Source organism: Chelon labrosus (assembly GCF_963514085.1).
Source record: "Chelon labrosus genome assembly, chromosome: 23".
In the NCBI taxonomy this organism is placed as follows: Eukaryota; Metazoa; Chordata; class Actinopteri; order Mugiliformes; family Mugilidae; genus Chelon; species Chelon labrosus.
Window position 1 is genome coordinate 12,994,503 of NC_140356.1, and position 24,843 is coordinate 13,019,345.

The window sequence follows — 24,843 nt, forward strand, 5'->3', positions numbered from 1 at the left end:
TCACAATGACTTTTCAAACTTTTCACGAGCAGAAACCAAGTCGAATAATAAACCTGCTGGTAATGCGATGTGATATCTGATTTTAAGTAAATAAAAATCTAACGAGGGTTGTTTACTGCTGAGTATTTACAATTACAAGCAGCTGAAAGAGAGGCGAGTTGGCTCTACTTCCACCCACGCAACATGGAGGAGAAGACAGACTGTCAGGCGTGGTCTCTTGACCGAGGCGGAACAGCGCACCGGTGTTGTGAAGAAAGAAAACAGCGAGCCATTTACATTCAACAAGTTTTCCTCATTCTACCTTTATGTGTGTGTGTGTGGAGAGCTGAAGCGAAGACTGTGGCTGCTGTTATTGTCAACCGGAATAAATTAAAAAGAGATTTATTCAAAAGAACTAAAAAAAAAAAAAAAAAATAAACAACTGACAAAGGGAGAGAGCGTGTAGCCTAAGGGAGGAGAGGAGTGACAGTGAAGTGACAGGATAAAATGAAGTTTTATTCTCTGTGGTAGAACGTATAGAGGAACTCTGCACATGCGTGCCGTGGATAGTCATAAACACAAAGGCGTGAAAACACATTCTGATCTTTGACAAATGTCTCCATCATGGCAGAAAACTTAGCGAAATCCGAGTTACAGAGATGGAAATGACGGTTTCAGCTCCCCAGTGTTACACAGCCACCTATTCATCAATATGTGATGTCCCCGTCCCGTCACTATTCTGCAGGGACCCTGGATAAACGCAGAGTGACCAGCTCCAACAAAGAAGTTCAAAGCCAAAGGTTAGCGCTGACAGGAGGGCTTAAGACTGCGCCACCGTTCTTTCATTCCACCTCCTCGCATAATCGCACATCTATCATTTTCCTCCGCGCCTGTCATCGTACATTTCAAACTGAAACCCCATCGGGTCAGCGCAGGCGACGGACATTTACTCACTGATGTGTGCGAGCGTGAGCGAGTCTCACATTCATCCTCACATGCAGAAAGGAGCACATGTGCGCTCTTAACATACATGTAGCACAGTAAAGGTCACGCCGTCGGGGCTGGGCAGCGTGATAAGGCATCAGACTTGGATAAACAACTAGTGGTGAATGTGGCAGCGTATAAATCAGAAGCGGAGAGAGATAGTCGGCTCTATACGGGCAACTGGGAACTCTTATCTGCAGTCAGTGTCATGGGGAAAGTGAATAAAAGCCTTGATACGGTGTGTACGTGTGTGTCTAAAATACTGTGTGATTACATTATCTGTTACATGTTGTGTATACGTTAGAGAAATATACGCCAAATGTCTTTTGTCTCGGCCTTGAAGAGCGTGTTGATGCTCCACGGTGCATGATTAATTTCACACATAGTTTTAGCGGAGTCGCTTCAGACGACATCTGAAGAAAAGGTTCCAGTATTGCTCCGGCTTTGAGTTCAAAATTAAAACTCGGTCTGAAAGAGCGCAGGTATGCACAAACTCTTCCATATATAGATGTGTGTGTGTGTGTTTTTGTGAGTTCTGCGATTGTACGTGTGCGGATGTAATGAGGTCACAGTGATGCAGTAGCGTTCCGGTTGGGAGAGCTCCATCATTCTCAGAAAACTCTGGCGGGAATACTGCAAGAGAACAGCAGGGAACAGCTGTATCGCACACAAACAATAACACGTAAACACAGCCTCACATTACACACACACACACACACACACACACACACACACACATAAAGACTACTTTCCTCCGAGTGCGTACCTCTCACACTTTAATTTATTTCTTTCAACATCGCCAAGGAAAATAACCACAGTGAACCACTGCAATGAATGGAACATGTGTACCCTGGCTACCTGCTGAAGCCTATTTGTAAATTACGAGGTCATAGTGTGTCGGCTTGCGTAGTGAAATTCACTCAAAAACGAGGAGATATATTCAAATGGGAGTCAAATTTTCATCCGAACTGAATAGGTTTTTTTTGCTGGCAAAAATTGCCTGTAATCTGAACTCTTTTCCACACCAAAGTAACTGTTTTCAAAGCTGACTATCTAGAGAAATACCAACCCAAAGAACACGAATAGAAAGGCGAAGTCCTGCACCCGTCAGTGGGATGTCGTTTCGGAAAAAAGTATGTAGTGTAAGTTAATGGTGGCGGTGACAGTTTGGTGTAACCACTGAACTACATTAACAGTACCATCTATGTCTCAATCTTGATTTTCAGCAGTCCTGGGTAGCTTGCTGAGAGGGAAACTTATTTGGTGTGTAGTCTTTCTAATTACATACACTATCTTCACAGTCTTATACGTCATCAGAGTCACAAAGGCCACAAAACAAAAAGCATCTGTCTAATAAAGTTCTCCCATACACTACTGCTACGCTGTTGCCAGAGTCTTGACCTCTTCATATTTCTTCTACTCCTCCTCGCACACAGAAGTAGGTGAGGTTACGCCAAAAATACAATTTCCTCTGAGGTCTTCAGCAATTTCAGAGTATGACTGCGCCTAATTGCTGTCATCTATGGCTCGGTTAGTTCATCATTTATCTATAACTGCCTATCCCGTTGAGGGTCGTGGGCAGTTAGAGCATATCCCACTTGGCATTGGGCAAAATACGTCTTTGACAGGTGACGTCGCCAAAGACAACCATTACCACTCAGAATGCCGGATTAACTTAACATGCATGTCTTTGGACGGCTGGATAAAGTCTGAGTATCTTCAGAAAAAAAAACATGTAGGCACAGGGAGAATATCAACTCCACAATGAGAGACAGGAGACCTAAGTTAAGACAAATAGTCCTGAAATTAGATTCAATCTCAGCATCACAAACCAACCAAGAGTTCCAAATACGTCTTACTCATTCACATGTTACAACCCTTGACAGACATCCACATCTGGTCCCACACATCTTCTCTGATATGATAAAGTGTAGCCTAATATCATCCCTCTTTACACTGGCACTGACATGAGTTAAAGCAGGGAAATGAAGACGTCCTAAGAAAGATGTCATCTCCCACATTTTATAACATTCTCACATTAACATATCAAATGTTAATTCTATCAAGTGAGGAAAGGACGCCAATCCTCTTTTTTCATCTCAAGGGGACATTTTCAGCTCTGAGGAAATCAAAAGCCTCTGCGAGAGAAAAATATTTCGCTCTTATTACTCAACAAAGGCCACAGATAGTATCTTATCTCTGCAGGGTCTCCGTCATGAGGGACACACACATTGTGCTCGCGAAAGATGTTCATCATAAGAGAGCATACAAACAGCATCATGTATGAACCCGCGCACATAAACAAGGATGGGCCAAACACTCCCTGTTAAATCCAATTAACCCTCTGCTCTGATCCCCTCGATCCATCTCTGCTCCTGTCTTGTAACACCAGACCTTACTGCTATTTCATTAGCACACATACGCACACACGGATCACCCCTTGCCTTTCCACCATTGTAATCCAGTCACAACCCCACTAATGCACCCATTATAAGCAAATCCACCAATCACAGCTTTCCGTGCAAAGACCCTATGTCACATGACTACCAGCACATTAGCCCAACGTTCGCTCGCAGTTAGCGCTGTCATTCCGCACTAATGCTATTCCAGTGTATTTTTTATTTTTTTTCTTTAATGTGATTTGGGAAGTCTCGGCTCCGGCTTCTACGAGTCTAGCGCTAAAGCCCTGGTGGGCTAGGCTAATCAGTTTCCAGCATTTCTGAGGGAGACAATGATCCCAGTGTTAGCGCTGGCTAATGACAAGCTAACACAATCAGCGTAGCCTCCCTAGAGGTGAGCTCAGAGTCAGGGCCCATTCTTGCCCCACCTCCTGCAGGCTCCTCATCCACTTTCCCAACATTACTATGGAGCCTAATGGCCTTTTATTAAGAAGACAGATGGAACCCGGACGGGAAGGGGTTCTGAATCTTCTTGAGTTACATATACGTGTTGGATATGTGCTACATCCATGACAGCTTGGGTGTTTAATATTACCTCCTAAATCACTTTTGTCACTGCAAGGTGTGGCTGTAACTTAAATCTATTATTAGGGTTTGAGAGAAAGGAACACCCATTCTGAATGTACAGTATGTAGTCACACTGCCGTAATGTACTTTGGATAAAAAGAAAAGCCAAAAATATTAATATTTCTTTGATGCCCATGTTATAAAACTGATAGAGAATGAATGATACGCCTCCAATACTGAAATATTAAAAGAGCAAGTCCTGACAACAAGTCTCAGCATGTGATTAGCCTTATCAGCGAAGTGCATCATGAACATCAGCTAATGGGCCAGGCTAATGTGCTTCTGATTGAAAGACGTGGGTTACAATGTGGCTAACATAATTCAATAGAGTATTCACTGCTCCATATGGACTTCTAATCATGAGTGAATGCATCATTTTGTATTAGCAAGTACAGCAAGCACAACAAAAAGGCTGGGGGAACTTCTAAGTGAATGACGTATTTTGTTGATTTTTGAAATTAAAACCCTCTTAAGCAAACAGAAAATAATTTGGTTATTTGGATCAGATGCAGCTGTATTTTTTCTAAGCAAACCTTTGGTGATTATAGCCAAAGAGCTCAATTTGAACTTCCTCTGTACCTTTCTGAGGACAAATTAGGTAAGGTTTCCTAACTCTTCTGCTGTATGTATGCTATTGTTTGTGGAAGCAACGCCCAATGCGTCTTCATCTTCCAGATGCTGTCTTGACGTCCAGAATTCTTTTTAACTGCCTTTCTTAATGATCTTACAGAGAGGGGAAATTGCAAGGTGGATGTGCTCTGACATATTTTATAGCCTTCAGGTAGCATCAATTAGCTTCATTTCCAGGTACTCTGTTTGTTGCTGGAAGGAGCCAGAGGTTGCTGAGAATCAGCAAATTAAACATTTAAACAGAAGAACGCCTTAATGTTGGAACATTTATTGTTTATTCCTTCTTTTTTCAAGTTAATAGGCTTCTTACATAGAAGATGTCTTGACCTGGTATAGTAGGAGGAAGCCTAGATGTATTCGCAGTGGCTCAATTCGATTGAGTGTCATGAAAGAGGTCTATGAAATATGACTCTGTGGAATGTGTTTAAACTTACTTGTATCTGGCATTCACTTGGTCTGCAGCTTTATGGTAGCTCTCGGTGGTGGCCTTGTAGAACTGCGCACTCTGCAGAGACACAAGAGGAACGTCAGTCAGAGGAATGCATGGCAATATGACAGTAAACTCTTTTATAAAACGAATAAGGTTGAAGTTATTTCGGAAAAAGGAAACATTTCAATAGAAGGATGGTTCTTTATATACACCTGATACAGTCCCACAATCAGAGCAGCACCATCTACAGAGCCCTGCCTGAAACTACATTAAAATCTAATAGAGAAAAGATATTAAAGGCACAGATCACATTTGAGTTTACTGTCTACAGCACAGAAGCTTGCACTTAGTATATATAAAGGTTGTAAGTGGAAAATATGCTTGCAGGTATGAAGTTTACAAGGATTAAATTTGTCTTCTATGGTTATGAACTGTGCACGTTTGCCTGTGCGTGTGTGTGTGTGTGTGTGAATTATAAGAATTTGTGTGTATGTGTGTTTGCGCTTATCCTCTCACAAAAGACTGCTGTAATAACAGACAGCAATCTTGTAAGGCCACAGGGTCGCCAGTCAACAATGTACAGAGCAGCGGTCATAATCCCCCAGTGACCCATAGCAAATGAACCCATAGCAGGACCACTCAACCTAAATTACCTCCTCAAACACAGCCATATAACCGGGCTCCTAGACCATTTATACAAGCCCAGGAAGATCTGTCTTGTCGGCCCGTGGTGACCGTTATGCACATTTATAATCATATTGTGAGAGGTTGTAAAGTGATGGATAGCTTGATTGAAATTTGTACGAGGTCTGATTGATGGCAAAGTCAACTAATGTCTTTGTGTGAAGGACTCTGTGTTAAAACTAGCAATACTTACACTACGAATGAGTAATTTATAAAATGATTGGGATATTTTCCTACACATTAGACAGATTTAAGATGCAATCACCTGTTGGGTTATGGTTTAGCTGAACAATCTGTTTGATTAGACACTAGCATAAAAAAAGATCAGGCTGTAATTAGCTAAATTTAGATAAATATTACCAGATAACAAACACTTAAATCATCTTGCATAAATTACAGACACACTTAAATATGACAAATTTAAGCCTTTTCTTGCTATCTCCGGCTTAACCTCCTAGCAGGGAAGACATTCTTCATAGTTCAGAAAAGATCAATAGGAATGAACTGCGCTGCTGAAAAGATCGATAGCCGTGTGTTGTAGAGCTAAAAGAGGATGGGACATGACAACGCTGACAAAAGGTCTGATACCAATATGAGTCCACTTCATTTGGATGGAAGCTGATAAAGACGAACTGCAGTAGAGTCAGAGTACTTCACTTTTGCACAGTCTGTCCTCACGAAAGGGATTTAATAGAAATGATATGTGGTTTTTGACATCAAAATGCCAAAGTGTGTACTCTTTCATGCTCAGATACTAACTGGAAGAAGGAGAGAAGTGAATTCTATTTAATCTCAGTCAACCAGGTTCTGGTACATCTAAACCAAAGCTAAAATAAGTCAACTATACTTGTTTTGAGGTTTATTGGAGACGTTATACCACTCATCCAAGGGGCTTCTTCAGTTCTAAATGAGTGGTGCCCACCTGAAACGTGCATGACAAGGGTCTGTTACCGACCAAGTACTCACCTCAGTAAAATGATTCAGATTAACCCAGGTGGTGTCTTCTTTTCAAGATTAATGGTTCTCTTACAGGCTATGACCCAACAGAAACTCAAAAACCACCATACCTTTCAACCAAATCCCCCACCACTCATTTAGAGCTGAAAAGGCCTCTTGGCTGAGTGAAAAAACGTCTTCAAGAAAACTCAAACAAGTCCAATTGTCTTTGTTTTAGCTAAATTTGAGATAATCCCTGCCAATCATTTCCATGCACCTGACAAAAAAAGATTCAGCATTTAATGACTAAAACGGGTCATTTATAAATCTGCTTTACTTGTCCTTGTCACATTATCCTGTACGTAAAATACATTAAAAGCGTATGTCCAAATCCAAGTTAGCTTGTAAATTCATGCTGTATTGGTGCCCCTCTGGCCTTGAATCAAGTAGTTTCGAGTATAGACAAAGGAACTGTCAAGAGCGAAGGAAAAGGATTTAAAACTGAAGCTTATTCACAGATAAAAAGACTAAAAGGAGATTTTGGGGTCTGCTAAAGAGGCAAGAGTAAGACTTCTCCTGGGTGCTGAGATTGAGCCACCGCATTCGGGTCTCTGTCCAGAATACTAAGTATTAGGTAATAATGCCTGCCTAAATGGCAGAGCTGGCACTAATCAGCACACTAATCTACCTGGGAGGACAAAAGGCCATGTGTGACAATGATTGCAGGACCACTTACAATGCGTGTACGCACACACAAACAGTGCATTCACGAATGCACCTCCACGCACAAGGTGGCCTGCCTAAAGTGTCTATACTCTGGTGGCTACATATAAACAGTGAATCACACACACACACACACACACACACACCCATACACACAAACCCAAATTAAGAAAAACCCTCACTCACCCGATCACCACCAGGCAGGGAAGAGTGTAATTTGTGTGATTACTGAGTGGTCTCAAAATTGTGATGTCCTGCTGTTGTCCCAACTGATTTAGAGAGTAGCCCTGACCTTTTATTAGACCAGAGAAGAGAGACCTTGCTCAGTTTGGCTGAAAACATTCCTCCCTCTATCAGGGTTTTGGAAGCTGCAAAAACACGCTTGTTCAGAAAGACGTGTTTTTGATCACGGTCTGCCATTAAGCAATGCTTTGCCATTTGAATGCGTAACTACAAGAACTTGCTACAGTGGATTTCCTCCCTGTGCAATCACATTTCCACCACCTCTTTAATAAAACAGTGTTTCTGTTTATTTTCATCCCATTTACTCTGTTTGCTTTCCACTAGCTTTTTTTTTTTAGCTCATCTGAGGCAAAACAAAATGCTGGTGGGGGGTGTCCAAGACAAATTAAGTCATTACTGCTAATGCACTGCAGCGATATGGAGAAGATAGAAGCGGCACCCGAAACACATGCACCGGCTCAATTTAGAGAAACAGCTTCCAATTTTTAATGAATAAAACAAATAACTCCTTCTACTGATGGCTTCTTTCTCTTATCTGCTGCTGAGCAGGAGGGCCGACATGGGGAGAATCCCCACCATGGCCAACATTACTGTTCTGCAGAGCAAGAGAAAATGAGACTTCCGCTGTGTGACTGAGTGCAGCCTGCTTTTATGGGGAGAGGAGGCTGGGGAAACAGTTTTTGAGCAAAACATTTGAAGTTTTGATTTAAAGGGTAAGACAGCGAGGAGAAAAAAGATCTATTTTTAACCAGCGGTAACAAAACCTTCCCACAACCTGTCTAACCATGTTTTTAGCATTGGCTGGATATCAATGATAGATATAACCACAGTGATGTCACCCTTTGGTTGGCGTCGTTGGCCGTCGTTGAGCTGAGCCCCACTATGACCATATATCCATGAGAGGGAGGAGCTGGGGAGGAGCGATGGGTGGATCTCACACAAAACCTGAAGATGGCTTGTCAGTCACTTCGTAAAAGACATGTCAATCAAGGCTAGCACTTCCCCAAACATACCAGCTTGAGTAAAAATACTTTTGGAGCCGGCAACCAGCAACCATCAGTGATATCAATCCAGTTTAATTAAAGTCATTGGTTTTGGGCAGAACGCAAGGCTATTTTCGAATAAGTGCAACGGCGTACAAAGTCAACAGAAAGGCGTAATTATACTGGGCCGCAACCCAGCGACCACTTGTCCCTACAAGTAGAAATTGCTTCCACTTGAGAGAAAAAAAAAAAAAATGCATGCATCTCTCAGTGCTTTATGAATCTACTTCATCAACATGCAACGCTGAGAGGAGAAAGGAGGGAGACTAGCTGGAAATGCATTTTCCAGTCATTTCTGGGAACAATCAGAGGCTGAGTGCAAGAAACACATAATCGCACACAAACGGGTGATGTGTCGAGTACTAAATCTGTCAATTTTAAGTGCAAAAATGTGCTTAGCTATGATTCTGAACTCATCATAAAAATGACATTGGTTAATCTGTAAAAAAAAAAAAAAAAATGATTGTGGTTTCATGGGGCGTTGTGTGCTGGTTGGTTTCTTGGCTAGACACCATCACCTCTTGGACCCTCTGCTGGTTGATGTACAACCTTCGGACAAAGCTAGCCTTGCTATTTGCTTAGCTATGCTAAACTAAGCTAAAATGTTGAAACCTTCATATAATACAGAGCGAGGTATTATTTTCTTTAACTTAACTTTATTTAAGCAATTTAAATTTGCTGTCATTAAAGTTTCCTGCTAACCACCAACTGCTCTTTTCATACAGTACAATATAATAAAAGTTTAGGCAATGCTACTGTCACGACTGACTAGATGAAAGGCGTCCACCCACTTCTTCATAAAAGATAAGGAAAGAAAACACGTCCTTAAAATATAATCCGGCACAGCCTAGAAATTTACCATTAGTTAAATAAACAGTTGTACCCCAGCAGGACTTATTTTAGCCTGCGGAAAGTTACAGCCGCAGGGTTTTCTATTGATATAAATGAATGTGCCACCCTGTTGTTGTGAAATCACCATTCCTTGAAAAGACTTTCCGTTAAATCCCTGTGAATCCCATCATGCGGCTAAAACAGCCAACAGTGTCAGACACAATAATTTAACACCGCAGCCGCTGTCACGTCTTACCTCCAGATTACTCCGTCTCCAGTTGTACGACAGAGCAACTGTGACTACACTGATCCGGTTCATAGCGAGGGAGAGAAAGAGCTACCAAGATGGAAAACAAGAAAGTTTTGATTTCACTGTAATTTCTATTGCTAAAAATATTCTTAGCCCCAGCCCCCAGAAAGAGAGACAGAGTGCAAGAGATTGATAAAGAGAAGGATAAAGAAATGACAGGGAGGGAGATGAAGCTAGCAAGTCGGAGGCAGAGACAGAGATAGAGAGATAGAAGCCATTACAGTTTTTTTTAATGCTCTTCCTCCCGTATTTCTTCCTTTCACTGTGCTGTGGAACTTTGCTATGAGATGGCAATTGCTGCTGTGATTGTCCTCCATGGGAGAGCAGAAAAATCCAATTTCATCGATATACAAGGCGAAAAGAAAGATTGAAAAAAAAGAAAAATCCCTTCTGAAAAAAAACTGAAATTGAGGCATGGAGAGAGGAAAAAAATATGCCACTCAAAAAGGAAAAAAGCTGAAAAAGGGGGCGATATAGAGACAGATGTGGTGGAGAGGGAGGGCTGCAACAAGACACGGTAAGGGGAAAAAAAAGGAAAAAGAAACATTGGCAAGTTGATTGTTAAATATGAGATTGTTTTACAGCGAGGCAGGTATTGAGTGAAAATGTAATAAATATATAGATATTGTTTTTTCAGGGGCTATTTGGTAGCTGTGGCCCCAATGAGCAGCAGCGGCGGAGGCAGGAGGCTGAGCTGTCTGGGAGCCTGGTGATGGCCTGTCACTGGAAGCCACTCTGATGAATGACCATGTTGGATTGGAACAGACGTGCAATATATATCAGACTTATATTCTCTCTCTCTCTCTCTCTCTCCCTCTCTTTTGGTTCCTCTGCCTCTTTCTGCTGGTGTGCAAATACTGGGGGAATCCTACGGTAAGGGAGGAACTGAGAGCGAAAAATGCGATGGGAGATAATATTTAGCTAGCAGTAAACCGTGAAGTGAAATCAAATGTGCTTTCTCGCTAGGAAAAGGATGGGTTTTCAACCAAGAAGCATTTGACTTTGATAGCCACAGTGTGTGCAGACTGGTTAAAAGAACTACAGCTGTGTTCACTGCCCACCATTACACCAACATCACTTTCAACCGGTCAACTGTATGACTGATTCTAGGCTACGTAGGTTTCTTTTTCTTCCTTGAAGTTGGATTTACTCTATGATGTGTGTTGACGTGTGGACTTTACAAACTTTATTTGAACTCCTGAAACTCTTCCCTTTCTTCCCTAAGTCTGTAAATGAAGTAGTGTACTCTTTTCACTTTCCAGGCAGTCAAACTAATTACATAACCAATATTTGTGCATTTGAAGTATGCCTACAGCCCCTTCTTTTCTCTCAGCACTCTAAACCAAGGAAAACCCACACCACATTGTGTTCTTCTTTTAGACAGTAATCCTTCCCTGAAGTCAGTTTTTTTTTCTCATCTGGAGCATCAGAAACCTTTCTTGGACACCAGAGATGGTAAATTCATTTGACCTTGGTTACATTTGTAACTCTGGTTTCTACGCCACGCTATACTTGGAGGAGCCAAGGAGCGGATTCTTTTTGCTATATACCTTACCAGATGATGGAAAATGTATTGCCAACAGACACCAGCGCTAGAATGTCACCACAGACAACAGATTTGACAAAATCATGTGAAGTCGTTTGGAAATGTAATATTAATTGACGTCCTGCACTGTTTGCACATAACCCGATGTAAGAATCTTTCTTTACATTTGTCATTGTTGAAACCATACAGCAGCCAGGCATTACAGTGAACACAGAAAAAAGAAATGCCACAAGTGATTTTGGCTGATGTCGGGTGAAAAGAGCACAGGGAATGAAGAGTGGCTGCACCGGGTGCCAAATGTTGCACCGTGGCCCGAACAAGAAAAAGGAGCGTCATTAACACAGCCCAAACAAACTGCACCCCCCCACGGAGACCCAAGCCGCTCGACACACAGTAAGACAACATGCTATGTGCCCACCATTGATCCTCAGTTATACATAGGAGCACAGCGTCACAGACCATTTCCCAAAATGCACACGTGGTTACTGCTTCTGTTGTGTATTTTTCTGCACAGGCCATAAATCCTGATAATATCATTTGCAAATTAAAACGATAGGGTTTCTGTGCATTTCTTTTGCGGATGAGGTGGTTTGGAAATTAATTTATCATTTCATTCCTCTGTGTAAATCAATAAAAGAATCATTTTTGCAGACCCTTCCTGCGACTCACATTCCCTGTGTCTCACACTCATGTTCACTTCTTACTATTCACTGATGGGCTATGGTCTTTCAACCTTTTCTCTTCCGTACTTTTCTTTTCTTTCATCATTCAGTGACATTTAATCTCTCTACTTCTCTTCTGTCTCTTTCTTTTACCTTCATCTTTTTCTTGTTCTTATCCTCTACCATGCTCTCACAAATGTCACTTTATCATAGCATGAAGACAGAATCTCTTTAACTCTTTAACAGTTTGTCTCCAAATGTCCGGCATATTTTTTCCTTAGACCTTCAATAAAGTATCTCTTTCCTTATTGCCGGTCCATCCCTTTCTGTCCTCTCTCCCTCTCTCTTTCAATCTTCTGTTTCTCTCTGAGGTGTGAAGGTGATTTGTTGACACTTTGATCTAAGGAATATTGACCAGAGGCCAACATGGCTGATGGATGGCCAGCGCCTGGAGTCGATAATGCCTGTGTTAGTTGGGACTCATCACTTCTACCATCTGCACTTACATTCCCCCCCATGCTATATGATACAGTAGAGCTATACTGTCCAATGATGTAATAAAACTAGGAAAAGAGAGAAGCTTGGCTGCATGGGTAGATTTGCGTGATTTCAAGTGTAAACTGGCCATTAGTGTTTGTGTCGAAGGGTTTTCATAACAACTTATCCACAGATTTATATTCACATTCCCCATGGTTTTACCACTCAGTGCAGAAAAAGAAATATCTGCAACTTTTATTGACCCCATTGTAGAATACTGTGCATTATCAAATCAGAGCTATTATAACTGAAGTAGCACATTATAGTAATTGTCATGCTTGTTTAATCAGCTATGAGAGACCATAAAAATGACAAAATAAACTTGAAGGAAATTAAATTTTGAGTGTCTCCTTCTAAAATATCTTCACAGTGTGGTAAAATTGCCATTTGGCTTCCACTACCGAGAGCATTTGACTTTTTGCACCCTCCAAAGGAGAGAAAACTCCTTCCCAGCATGAAGGTGTCATTTTAAGCACATTAAATAGGGCATTATACCCTTCCTGAGATACACTTATGATTTGAGAACCACATAAAGGCATCCTTTGTAACACACTTTAGCACGATATTTGACCCTGCTCCCCTGCCTTGCGGGCGTCTCTCACTGGGACCAGCATGGAGCTGTCATTTGAAGATCGCTAACCACAGCGACTGACCCTTGTCCCAATCCATAGGACACTGGTTTGAAAAGGAACATCAGGGTAGTTTCATTTTCAAGGACAGGAGGAGGACACACACAGCGATGAATGAGATTTAACCCTTTATACTTCAGCCAGTGGAATGAAGGGTGGAATTTAGAGGAAAGAAAGTGAAAGGACCTAAAAGTGTCAGTGAGACAATTATGGAGAGAGAGAAGGACAGCATTGTACACCACACTGAGGAATGCATGTAGAGTTTAAGTTGCAAGATGACAACAAAAACAGTGGGGCAGAGGGATCAAGAGAAGGAATAAATGTGACCGTGCTTTCGCTGAGCTCAGTGGTGACCAGTTCCAGCTAAATTGTGTGTATGACCATATGTTCTCGTGTTTGCGTTTGTGTGTGCAGTGCTGTCAGTGACTGCATTATTCAAATATATAGATAAAAAATAGCGCTATAGGATTGTCTCTGTTGGCCCAGGATCAATGTCCCAGAAACATTAGTTGTGCTTTGACTTGGTTTTGGTAGATTATTTATATTTTCATACTATCCCCATGGAGAAGATATTTTTTTGTGATCTACTGACCATCATAAAAAAGTTTAAATAGTGTGTAAAGAACCAACTTCTATAAGCATGAGGTTTGTACAGTTCTATATATAGTTTATACGACTGGAATCACCATGCTATCCAGAATTTCAAAACTATACTTCAGAATAAATATCCTCATCATTTCTGCTGTCACCGGTACAACCTAGTTTTCTGGATTGGCCTACACATTTATATTAATTTAATTTATTTCTCAGGTCGCTGTATGCTGCAAACTGTTTCTTACCCGCTCCTCCAGCCGGGCCACCTGTTCTCTGTAGAAAGCATCCTGCTTCTTTAGCTCAGCTTCCTTGGCCTCCAGCTGCTTCGCCTATACAGGAAAGAAAAGAAAATCATTACTTATGTGCTCACTGGAACATTACCAACTTTAGCATGTGATCACATACACACAACAGGTACTCATAATAAGAATTCAGACAAGCATGTCAAAAGGAGATACAACACAAACATACTGTAAGACCTCTGTTTGTTGGTATATAATAACACTAGATAATAATATAATGATAAAGCTTACTTTTTGCTGACCAATTCACATTTAATACCTAATTACAATAAACTACTGTTTGTTTGCATTGTGCCACAAGTCCAACTGCTAGTCAGGATATGGAACTCTGTAGACCCCTGTGATTTTGGTTCTGGCAAGGCATAGATCAAGGCAAGGGCAGGGAACATTTCTAAAAGCCTCCACTGTTCCCATGAGTGCTGTCTCTATCTGAGTAATTACTCGTTTGGAACCACCAGGAGAGCAAGAGTTGCTTGTCTGACCAAACTCCGTAACCGAGCAAGAAGGGCTTGGGTCAGGAGGGTGACCAAGAACACATTGGTTACTCTAAAAGCTTCAGAGCTGTGTCCTTTGCAGAGATGGGAGAACTTCTCTCTCTCTCTCTCTCTCTCAGCGGAACATTGTGAATCAGGCCTTTCAGGTTGAGTGGCCACATGGAAACCACTCTTGAGTAAAAAGCATCCAACAGCCTGGTTGGAGTTTGAGAAACAGTATTTAAACTGAGCATGTAAGAACAAATATTCTGTGGTTAGAACTCCAAGCACTGTGTCTGGCAAACAACAGGCACTGTGTAACAACACCCCTATTGTGAAGCATGGTGGTAGCAGCATCAGGATGTGGGGCCAAAACCAATACTTAAACCCTGTTGAATATTTGTGGACTTCAAAATGGCAATTTACAGACATCTCTCATACACTAGGAATGTCACTCAGAATAAATCTCAGATTCAGGTATTCAAAGTCTCTAGAGACTTACCTAAGAAGTCCTAAGGGCGTCTACAAAGTCATGAATGTTTTGTCTTCATTACTTGAATGTAAACTGAAGGACAACAATGGCCCTTTTATCAATTTAATATTTATGTTACAACACAGTTACCTGCAAAAGTGAAGAGGTTTGGAGGTTTAGATTTCCGCACACATATACCCAAAGAGATCATTTCTGGATGCATGGAAATATGTGCACATTTTGCTTAGTGCATACAGATCTCAATTATGCATCCATGTGTATGAAACTCATCATGCATCGGCAGGTACTTCAGGTCTTTCTTTGTCCTCCTGTGCTCAGTCTTTGATAAAACTGCTATCAGGCCAAGAAGATACCATCAGTTCTCAGTGCGAACAAGCATCATGGTCTGGCATATATATTTACCCAGCCTACCTATCTCCACTGTCCTCACCTCTACAGTGACCTTCACTAAACGTACGGCTGACTTTCTATGTAATATACAGCAAAGATAAGACATAATAACAGCTCTCAGAGAGAGAGGAAACAACCTAACCATCACACCAAGATTGAGGGCAAATCAAAAACGACTGTAATCAAAAACTCTAACCCTTGGGGGTTGTATCAAGCAAAGTTTTGATTAGAGCAAATGTATATTAATTTTGAAAAAGTGTATGTAGAATTTATAAAATAAACAGAGATGGAGTCTTTGTATCACTGTTCCCTCATTAAGATGTCAGAAATACGGTGAAATCATCACCTTATATATAGCTGTGGAAGCCTGTCTTCAAACTATCTAAATAACCTGAAGGAAAGAAGAATGTATCATGTCAAAAAAGAGTGAAGGGAAAAGAAATACTGGACTCTATCATGCAGAAACAGTGAGAGAGACCTGTTGCATCTAGGGAAACGTAAAGACCTCTAGACTTAAGTTCTGTCCAATCTCCTGAATAAAAAGTCAGAGAGAGAGAGAGAAAAGAGAACGAGTGTAAAGAGGCACTGATTCATCCATGAACTTCTTCAAAGTGACATTTGGGAAGTTTAGTATTCAGAAGCTTGGTGGCGACTGGCTGCCGCACTGTTCTGCTTCAATACTCACACTTCATCCTCTAAATCTCCTTTCTCCCTGGCATATATACACACCTGCGCTTGCACACATGACTCGTGTGAAGAATAATATAACAATAAACCATGTATGTGTGCACATGCGCGGGTTTGCATACATATGAACGCAAAGACACACACACGTGCACCAAAATGCTGCAGAGATTGTCCCATATTGAAACCAGCCACACAGATAGAGCCTTGCAGGCTTTTCCTTTACGCACTATAGGAAGCTGAAGGAGACAAGTATGAAGAGAATACAGCGTAGGGTTGGGGGGGAAAAAAATGCGCTACCCAATCTCTGCTACACTGATAACCATCTGTGTTTGGCTGCTCAACACTCTGCAGGCAAATCTACATGCTCTATGCATTATGATGAGGATAGGTGAGGAGTCTCAGAGAGGGGCTGTTGTCGCATAAGATGAGTGGGGGAAGTTTCAAAGTCAAGGGGATGCTCCGAGCCTGCCCGCTACACACGAAGACAGACACCTGCCCACACAGGCAAACACCTGCATACACACAACCATTATGTCATCTCTGAAGCCAGATATAGAGAAAACCACTTCACCACTTCATCACTTTCCTGACAATACTCAGCAAAGCAACACCATGACCGAGCTGCCGCTGCTGTCTCTGCTGTTCTCAGCACAACCTAACATTAGCCAGCCTTATTGCTGTGGACAGACGATTGTCTCCATTGTGTCCCCTCACTAGTCTGAAGTGCTATTGCATGGCCAGTGCAACACGAAAGCTAAAGCTGCCTGCACTTCACATTGGAATGAAGTTCATCTTAAATCATAGTGCTGGATGACTGTACCCTGAAGAACACCCTTCAAAGTATGCTGTAAGTACACTAGAAGTAGAACTATTATGACCTTTAAACATGTTATCGATTCAAAGCCTGCAATCATGGCCTCTAGGATAGATTGGCAAAGTTTTTGAGAGAGATTGGCGTCAAGGTGCCAAATAACTGTCTCCCACCAACAGCTCAATTTAGGATGAAGAAACAGAGGATGATGGGACGTGGCGGAAACACAGAGGAGAGGATTGGCAGGGGGTTGTGTACTGTCACGAGTGTGTCCAAACGCGATGTTACGCTGGTAGGTGGTGACTAAAGACTTTGCAGCGAAAGACAAAACATGCACGCAGACGCTGAGACACAAACAATGGCTCAGACACTGATCTGCAACGCACAAATCATCACCGCACACATGCGCCAGCCCCGAGCAGCTGTACCCACAGAGAGCGGGTGGGGAGATAAATGTGCGCTGAAGGCGAGACTAAAGGGGTCATTAAAAGACGAGAGGTGGTGACAGAAATGTGTACCCAGGGATTTCCGTTCGTTTCTGTTTTTTTTTTTGGTTCGCTTCTGTGTGTGTGCATATGTGAACGTCTGTGTATGTGAGCGCGTGCACGCGTCCAATTTCCATGCGAGCAGGTTGGCCGTCCTCTTTGACAACACACACGCGGACACACACACTATGTCAGGATTACTTCTGACTGATTAATCCCATTCAGAAGACTTTAAAGATAATCTAATCATACCAAAGGCCAAACAATAGGACAGACTTCACCACTGCCCATACACCTTTTGTTCCCCTAATGAAGAGGCGGTCGCTGGGGAGGGGTGAGGGTTGGGGGAGGAAAGAGGAGAAGGGCAGAATTAGACAAGAAAATGGAAGTGAACTTGAGAACAGAACAGAACAGAGAGATAAGACACAAAGAGAAAGAGGACGATGAATTTATCAATGGAGGTGTCAAGAATGGGGAACTGGCTGTTTGATGGGACACGGATCCTGGGCCAAGTGTATCTTTATAACTTTAGAAAGTAAAAGAGAGAAAAGACGAAACAAAAAAACTGTGAATATGACACCGTTATAAATTCCCGGCTGTGAAATCTAGATTTGTTTCCCTAGACAATGACTTACAACCACTGTCATGTTGAGTTATCTCTATTCTACGAGCAAAACTCCAGATGATGATGTAATTCATTTAGGCCACACTAACTCAACCTCATTTTCCAGAGCAGCAACCCTTGACAAAAATAGTCCACGCGCTACTATTTGTATCCCAGGAACACCACGTCAAACTTTTCCCAGTCTCTTATTGAGTACAGTAGCACAATGGCTGAGGGTGACAGGCGGTGGAAAGTGAGACGGCGGTGGTCAGATTAAACGAATCGTTTAGGCGAGGTGAACGCCTCTGTGAATATCAATTAGCCAGCCGCTGAATAATTAAGGACAGCCATGTTTTTTAATTAGCCGACTGCCGCAGTTTGGGCGCAAGGGCGGAAGAGAGGAGGCGGAGGGGAGGAGGCTGGAAGAGGGATGAGAACAGGTGGATTTTGCTGCGTCAGCCCCCCCCTCCCCTACACATCCAAAATGCCTACCCACCAACCCACCCGCCGCCTGTTCTCTCCCTGAATTTCTCCCATATACTCTATTTTGTTTCACACCTGCTTTTTGGTTTGAAGTGTTCTGACACTTGCTGTTTTTTTCTTTTAAAGCTTTCCAAGGGGCTGAAATAAAAATAACTCTTATCTGCAGGATTCAGCAGGTTTAGGACTTATCCATGGGTCCCTATTAATATATATATATGTATGTACAGATACTGTGTGACAATATATGGGTCTCTCTCTTGTGATAAAGTCATTTATACATGACAATATATCTTTATAGTTTCCTTCCTTGTCTTGTTAAATTCATAAGGTTTAGAGGCCTGAAAAGGTAAAAAAAAACCAAAACATTTATCTTGTTATGGCTCAGTTAAAGAGTGAAAAACCTTTGGGGGTAAAAAGGCTGAGAACTACTTGCTTAAACGGCATTGTCTTGGTTTTTATGATATAATTTGTGATAGGATTCAGCTCATAACAAGTTCCTAACACCAGCTGTCAGCCGCATAAATATAATTTCATCCAAACAAATAACCTTTTCATTGCTTAAGTAGAAAGAAAATCGGATTATGGCTCTTAGAAATTCTGTACATATTACATTTTTCATTTCACACCTCAACAATGGAGAGTTCTGTATTGTAATATAATGAGTTGACTTTGTTTCCCTGTACGCCTGCTACATGCGTATAAATCATAGCTAGATGAAAATAATCTTGCAAGATGCCATGATCGATAGAGCACAAATCAAATCTCATCACATTAACTAACAGCACCTCATCCATAACCTTCATCTCTTTTGTATTACCCCCCAACCCCCCCTGCCGCCGTCAGCTCGGCTCTGATTCACCCCTGTCACAAGTAGTATCATAATCAATGCTCCCTCACACCATCCAAGAGAGCGCTGCAGCACGGTGGGTCAGAGTCGTTCACCAGGGCCCATCTATCACAGACTTGTGCGACGGGGCTCTGTGACAAACTAATACTGAAGCCGCCAGCCTCAAGTCCTGTGTGCTCCGACAGGCAGGGAGGAGGTCAAAGGGCAGCACAATGTGACCGTGTTCTGCTGTTAATTAGCACGGTCGAGGTGTAGGTGGCATGTGGGAGGTTAGAGATGGATGGCGGGAGGCAGGGAAGGGGACGTTCATGGGGTTGAGAAGATGAAAGGAAGAGTAGAGATGGGTCAACGTGTGAATGGAATATGGATGACAAGGTAGTTGGAAAGAGATTTTTTTTCTCTTGACAGTTGTTGGGTGAACAATTCACGCCTGAAGACAGGAGAAACCGTGGGTTGGAAGAAAAAGTGTTTCTCACTTTTTGCCACAAATTAATTCCTACAGGCTATCACACAAAAGTGTTACAGACACACTTCCCTTCCACAAATCTTGGCTCATTCTGTAACTGCCTCTAAAACCAATGCAATTGTATCCTTTAAAGACATCACTGGCAAATCGAATCTAAATGATGGAGAGTAAAAGGGTACCACAGTACCACTTTCTTTCAGGATTCAATTTACCCTTTGTTTCACTAATGTCAGTCCTGATAGCAGTAGTTGTAAAAGGCCATCAGAAACTATTAATTTTGTTCAATTAGCATCGTGGGGATTTACTGAGCTCCTGTTATGTTCACTTCATGGCTATTTATTAGTCTCCAAGGGAGATGTTGGGGTTATGGGCAATGAAATCATGTCAGATATGGTGCAGTCTGTTAATGGGCTAAACAATGGCTAATAATGCCAACAGTAAAACAATTAACACACATGGTTCTGATGCTGTTTAACAATCCAACAATTTTTAATCAGAGTGACTGAGTGCAAGAGAGACCATGCTGACGGCGTTTGCCGGTATGCACCATATTTGAAAGTCGGTGACTCTAGCATTTGTAGTGTCTCCCACTCTGTTGGCACTAGTTAGACCCCTGTGGTGAATGACGAACCGGTAGTGGAATGAGTCAGTCAAGGAGATCACTCTGATTGGCTGATCAGCTTAGCAAATCAGTGCATGAAAGGAGACACAGAGAAGACAAAGGTAAACGACATGAAGAAGTTCAAAGGGCACACATAGAAGGCTCTTTTGATTCAGGAGATGCCAGCTCTGTTTGACAGTTTGTAGCTCTTCCTAGCTTCCCAACTACCAACGTACCAAGTACAAACTTGGTACGAGTCCCCTATTGAATGACAAATGAAGAGTTATTTCCTTTCGTGCAGGCATAGAACCTATATGTTAATTGGATGTTAGCTGTAGACTTTGTGTTCAAGTACAAATTTCCGGCCTAGACTCAGGCAACGTGATGCTACACGTTGGACAGGATAGTTGTCCTTTGTTGACGGTAGTTCTTTGATGTCAGTTTGGTGTGTCTGCATCTTAAGGTGTAGTTTGGTTGTAGTAAGAAAGCATCATATTGGCAGTTACTATCTATATTATACAGACTGATGGTAAGAAAAAAATGATTTGACTTCGCTCCATAGTTTACAGCATGGGAAGAAAGTAAAGAACTTGCACAAAGGTTGCTGAGCCACAAGGACGGCCCAAAATAAACTCGACAGTATGGTCGCCCACTCACATCATAACAAGGTCACAACCGGGCCACCTCTTTCTTGGAAATGTAGGTTAGTGGAGCTGGAGTCAAAAGAGGCAGAGCTATCATTAATTTTCCATACAGTTTTGCCCTTTTCCCCACTGGGCATGTGGCAGGAACGGTGATGCTTGCTTATGCGGTGGAAATACCGAAAGGAATCCAGAGTATATGCCAACACGACAGCAGTGTGCAGATCTTGCCCACCAGGTGTTTGTTGGCATTCAGTAGGAAACTGTGGCCATAAGGCAGATAACCAAAACTGTCAAATAAATTAATTACTTGTCAGGCCATGTTACCTTAGTTTCATGACTCTAGCATTATTCAAATTAAATATATTTTTTTAATATCCAGCCAACTTTGGTAACTTGACCTGCCTTGTCAAGGAAGAAAAACATCACAAGCGTCATAGGTTACAGAAAAAAATGACTCCCCCTGGAGATCTCTTAGCACAGTGAGTAATGACACAGTGACCTGGTGGGTCAAAGGGCTGACCTGCCCAGGACAGGGAACCAAGAGGCTTGGACAGGGACCAAAGGCCAAGAGGTGTGTAGGTGGTGAGCGTGGGTGTCTCAATGTTTGTGCATGTATCTTAACTGCTGACTGTTTAAGGACACATTAAAATGAAGTGTCCTTGGAGTCTGTAGTTCATTGACAGGGGTCAACAGAGGGCCTGATCTGATCCAGCTGGCTTTAATGAGGCTGAGACAGGGGTGACGACCCACTCACACATTTACATCTCTGTTGCAAGTCTCGAAAATTGGTAGATGTTTCTTAACTACACTAGCTTATTTTAAGCAAATATATAAGCCATAAAGCTTACAAGGACTTAGATGACTAGAGCTTTGTTTCCATTGTGATGTTCTCAGAAATGAAACACTGGGCTTAACATACGAGCAGTGAGCTCACAAAGGTTGAAATCATGGTAGAAATATGAAAAATCACTTTTTCTGGTCCCAGACACTTCAAGGCACACAGCCTTTGTTGGAGACACCACCTCCACCACTTCACTGCCAGCTCCTCTGCTGAGGGACAGCAACAACATCTGCTCGCTCAAAGATTGATTAATTGGCTGATCGGGCGCCCGCGGTGTAAACTGATTGATTGATCATGTTGGGGTTGGAGTTGCCTTTATCTAGATCCCTGGGGAGCGAACCTCTGGAGGTCCCGAGTCATCTGTCATGTCCAACACACAAGGGAAGATGAAGAGCTGTGGGTTCATTACCAAGACATGAGGGGCATGTACGGAGGAGGCCTCAGTCAAGATGGGAACCGAGGACAAAGGGGTTAAGGATGAAACGAAGCAAAAAGACACTCAGGTGTTTTTGCAGAGATATATAGGAGGAGACAGAAGTGTGATTGAGCCAAGAACAACAACACTGCAACAGTACTGTTCCTACACGGACAAGAAAGATAACAATTATGAGAGCTAGTGCCTCTTGATAAATCAAAGCAGCACTGAGCCAAATACAAGTAGGACAGAATGAAACGTTAAACACTGAGCTCACTAAGTTTGGAAGACACTAAATATGGTGTATATTTGCATTTACAAACTGTTTTTCAGGATGCAGATTTAATTTTTACTGGACACACACCCTTCATTCATTTATAATTCTAGACCACACCCCTGTTTAACAGCAAGCTGTGAGTGTAAAGGAATACAGAGAGCAGAAGGTGACAGATGAAAACAAGTTTGTAGAATCCTAGTATGCATCAAGTCGGACACTGTACATAAACCAGTGGCAGAAAATTCCTTTACTTGACGGCAGAGGACACAGTGAATGACCTGATAGTAGAAAAAGCCATATTGTCTTTGGACAACAGATGTCCCTAGGGAGCAAAGATAATGAGAGCGAGAGTTAGTGGAGAAGAGAGAAAGGTGGAACAACCTATAGCAAAAAGAAGGTGAGAGGAATGTGGAGGGGAGGACAATAGGAGAAGACATGCAGGGAGACGAAGAGACAGCCTCAGGTTGTGTTGCTGACATTGGACCTTATGGGTAACGGAAGCGGCATGCGGCCGCAGCGTGTGAATCTTCACTTGAATCTGTGTTCATGTTTGAGAGCATCAAAGTGTAGGTGGCTGAATGCTTGCATGATTTCGGCTGTGGGCATACTGTACAGCATGTGTGCTCACGCTGTGTATTAATGCATATTCATTCCATCCAGCAGCAGGTGGTCTTCTCAGGGCTGATGAAGCTGGGAGGGGGCCACCGTCCACCTTAAGCTTCTGCCTATCAAGCTCTTGTCAGCAGATTCAGGGTCACCTCTAATCCGTTCACCTCTTCAAACGAATACGCGCCTTTCCCGCCTTCACTGATGCCCTACTTACCAACCGTTAGCTGCCACCAGAAGACAACTGTCAAGAAATGAACAGGAAAGACGAACTTCCCCATCATTTGATGTTAAATCACAGGTTAGACTACTCATTCATCAGGGGTAAATAAAAATTGTTCATCCGATTCTCCCAGAAGACTTTCTGCTTCCTGACACTGTAATGTTGCTGCTATTGGACTTCTGTTCAAAGTTTACACTTTTCATGTACTTTTAAGAGCTGTGTTTGATTGGCTTGTTTCCCAATTGGCTTTTGTAACCTTGTTTAGAAAACTGCTTTATGAATCAATACCTGTCTCTTTCTGCTCTCTTCCCGTGCTGCTATTTATTCTCATATTTTTTTTTTATCATTTTCCATTCTCTCGGTGCTGCTACTGTATATCTCACCATGATTTTTTTTGCAGTTTGCCGCGTTCTCAACTCCCCTCTGATCTTTGTTCCCTCCATATGTTTAAGGTCTCTCCATCGTTCAATCAAAATCACTCCCTCTAGCACCATTAGCCGAGCCGACTGTTCACTTCCATAGAACCTCATTAATACCGCTCTCCTGTCAAAGTCAAGAGGGAAAACATAGAGAAAGAACGGGAAAATGAAAGGGACAAGCTCAAAAGAAAATACCTGTCATATTATACTTCCAATATATCTACTAGACTGAAGCACACATGTGCAGTGCAGTGAACTCAGGATGCTTGCTTTGCTTGCCTTTGTACTTCAAAATCTGGCTTATTAATTGGCAGCTAGACCAAGTGAAACAGAGAATACGAACCAGAAAGAGACTATTGCAAAACATACACAGAGGCAAACAGTTTTTTTGGATATTTTTTCTTGCTTGACTGAAAAGAACAAATCTCAAATTTTCAGTTATGCCTATCATGTAAGTGTTATTCAGTGAGGTCGATGTTGTTTACACAAGTTGAATTAATTACGAATCAGAATCAGACAAAGATGAAAATGCTCACAGCGTAATACGATAATTCAACTCAGCTTTCCAAAATGTTTAGAACAAATGGGATGAATACATAACTAAATACATTGCGCAGTGAAGTGGAGGCACTAAATTGACTATCCACGATTTCTTCTCAAAAATAAGTTTTCCTGACACCAGTATCTATCCATCAATCGAAGTGCTGCCATATCCAAGCCCCGCCGCTGTCCGCTTGCCGTGCCAATTAGCTGACAGGGTGAGTGCCTGGCGCAGAGTGCCAGGCACATGCCCCGCCAATTAGAGCCTAACCTCCCATCTAACCCTAATACTGGCACGGTGTGTGGGCACCACATCCCGGGCTGGGGTGAAGTGCTGCTGCCAATATGTAAAGGATGGCTGAGTGGGCACCTTCCAAGATGAGAGGGAGAGAGAGTAACACAGAAAAGATGAAAAACAGACCAATAGATGGTGCTTCAGACAGAACTGA

At 42.2% G+C, this 24,843-nt stretch overlaps 1 protein-coding gene across 3 annotated transcripts in view; it reads right to left on the reverse strand.

Annotated features, from left to right (window-relative positions):
- chchd3a (coiled-coil-helix-coiled-coil-helix domain containing 3a) overlaps positions 1-24,843 on the reverse strand; it is a 63,876-nt gene that overhangs the window by 13,686 nt on the left and 25,347 nt on the right. For 2 of the 3 annotated variants that reach the window (XM_084573080.1, XM_084573082.1), the window contains 2 exons: positions 14,033-14,116; positions 5,054-5,124 (listed from right to left, as the gene is read on the reverse strand). In XM_084573080.1, the coding sequence (XP_084429206.1) occupies positions 5,054-5,124; positions 14,033-14,116 (155 nt within the window). Of the gene's footprint in view, positions 1-5,053; positions 5,125-14,032; positions 14,117-24,628; positions 24,765-24,843 lie in introns of those variants that run through there. The other variant, XM_084573081.1, reaches the window with a different exon arrangement.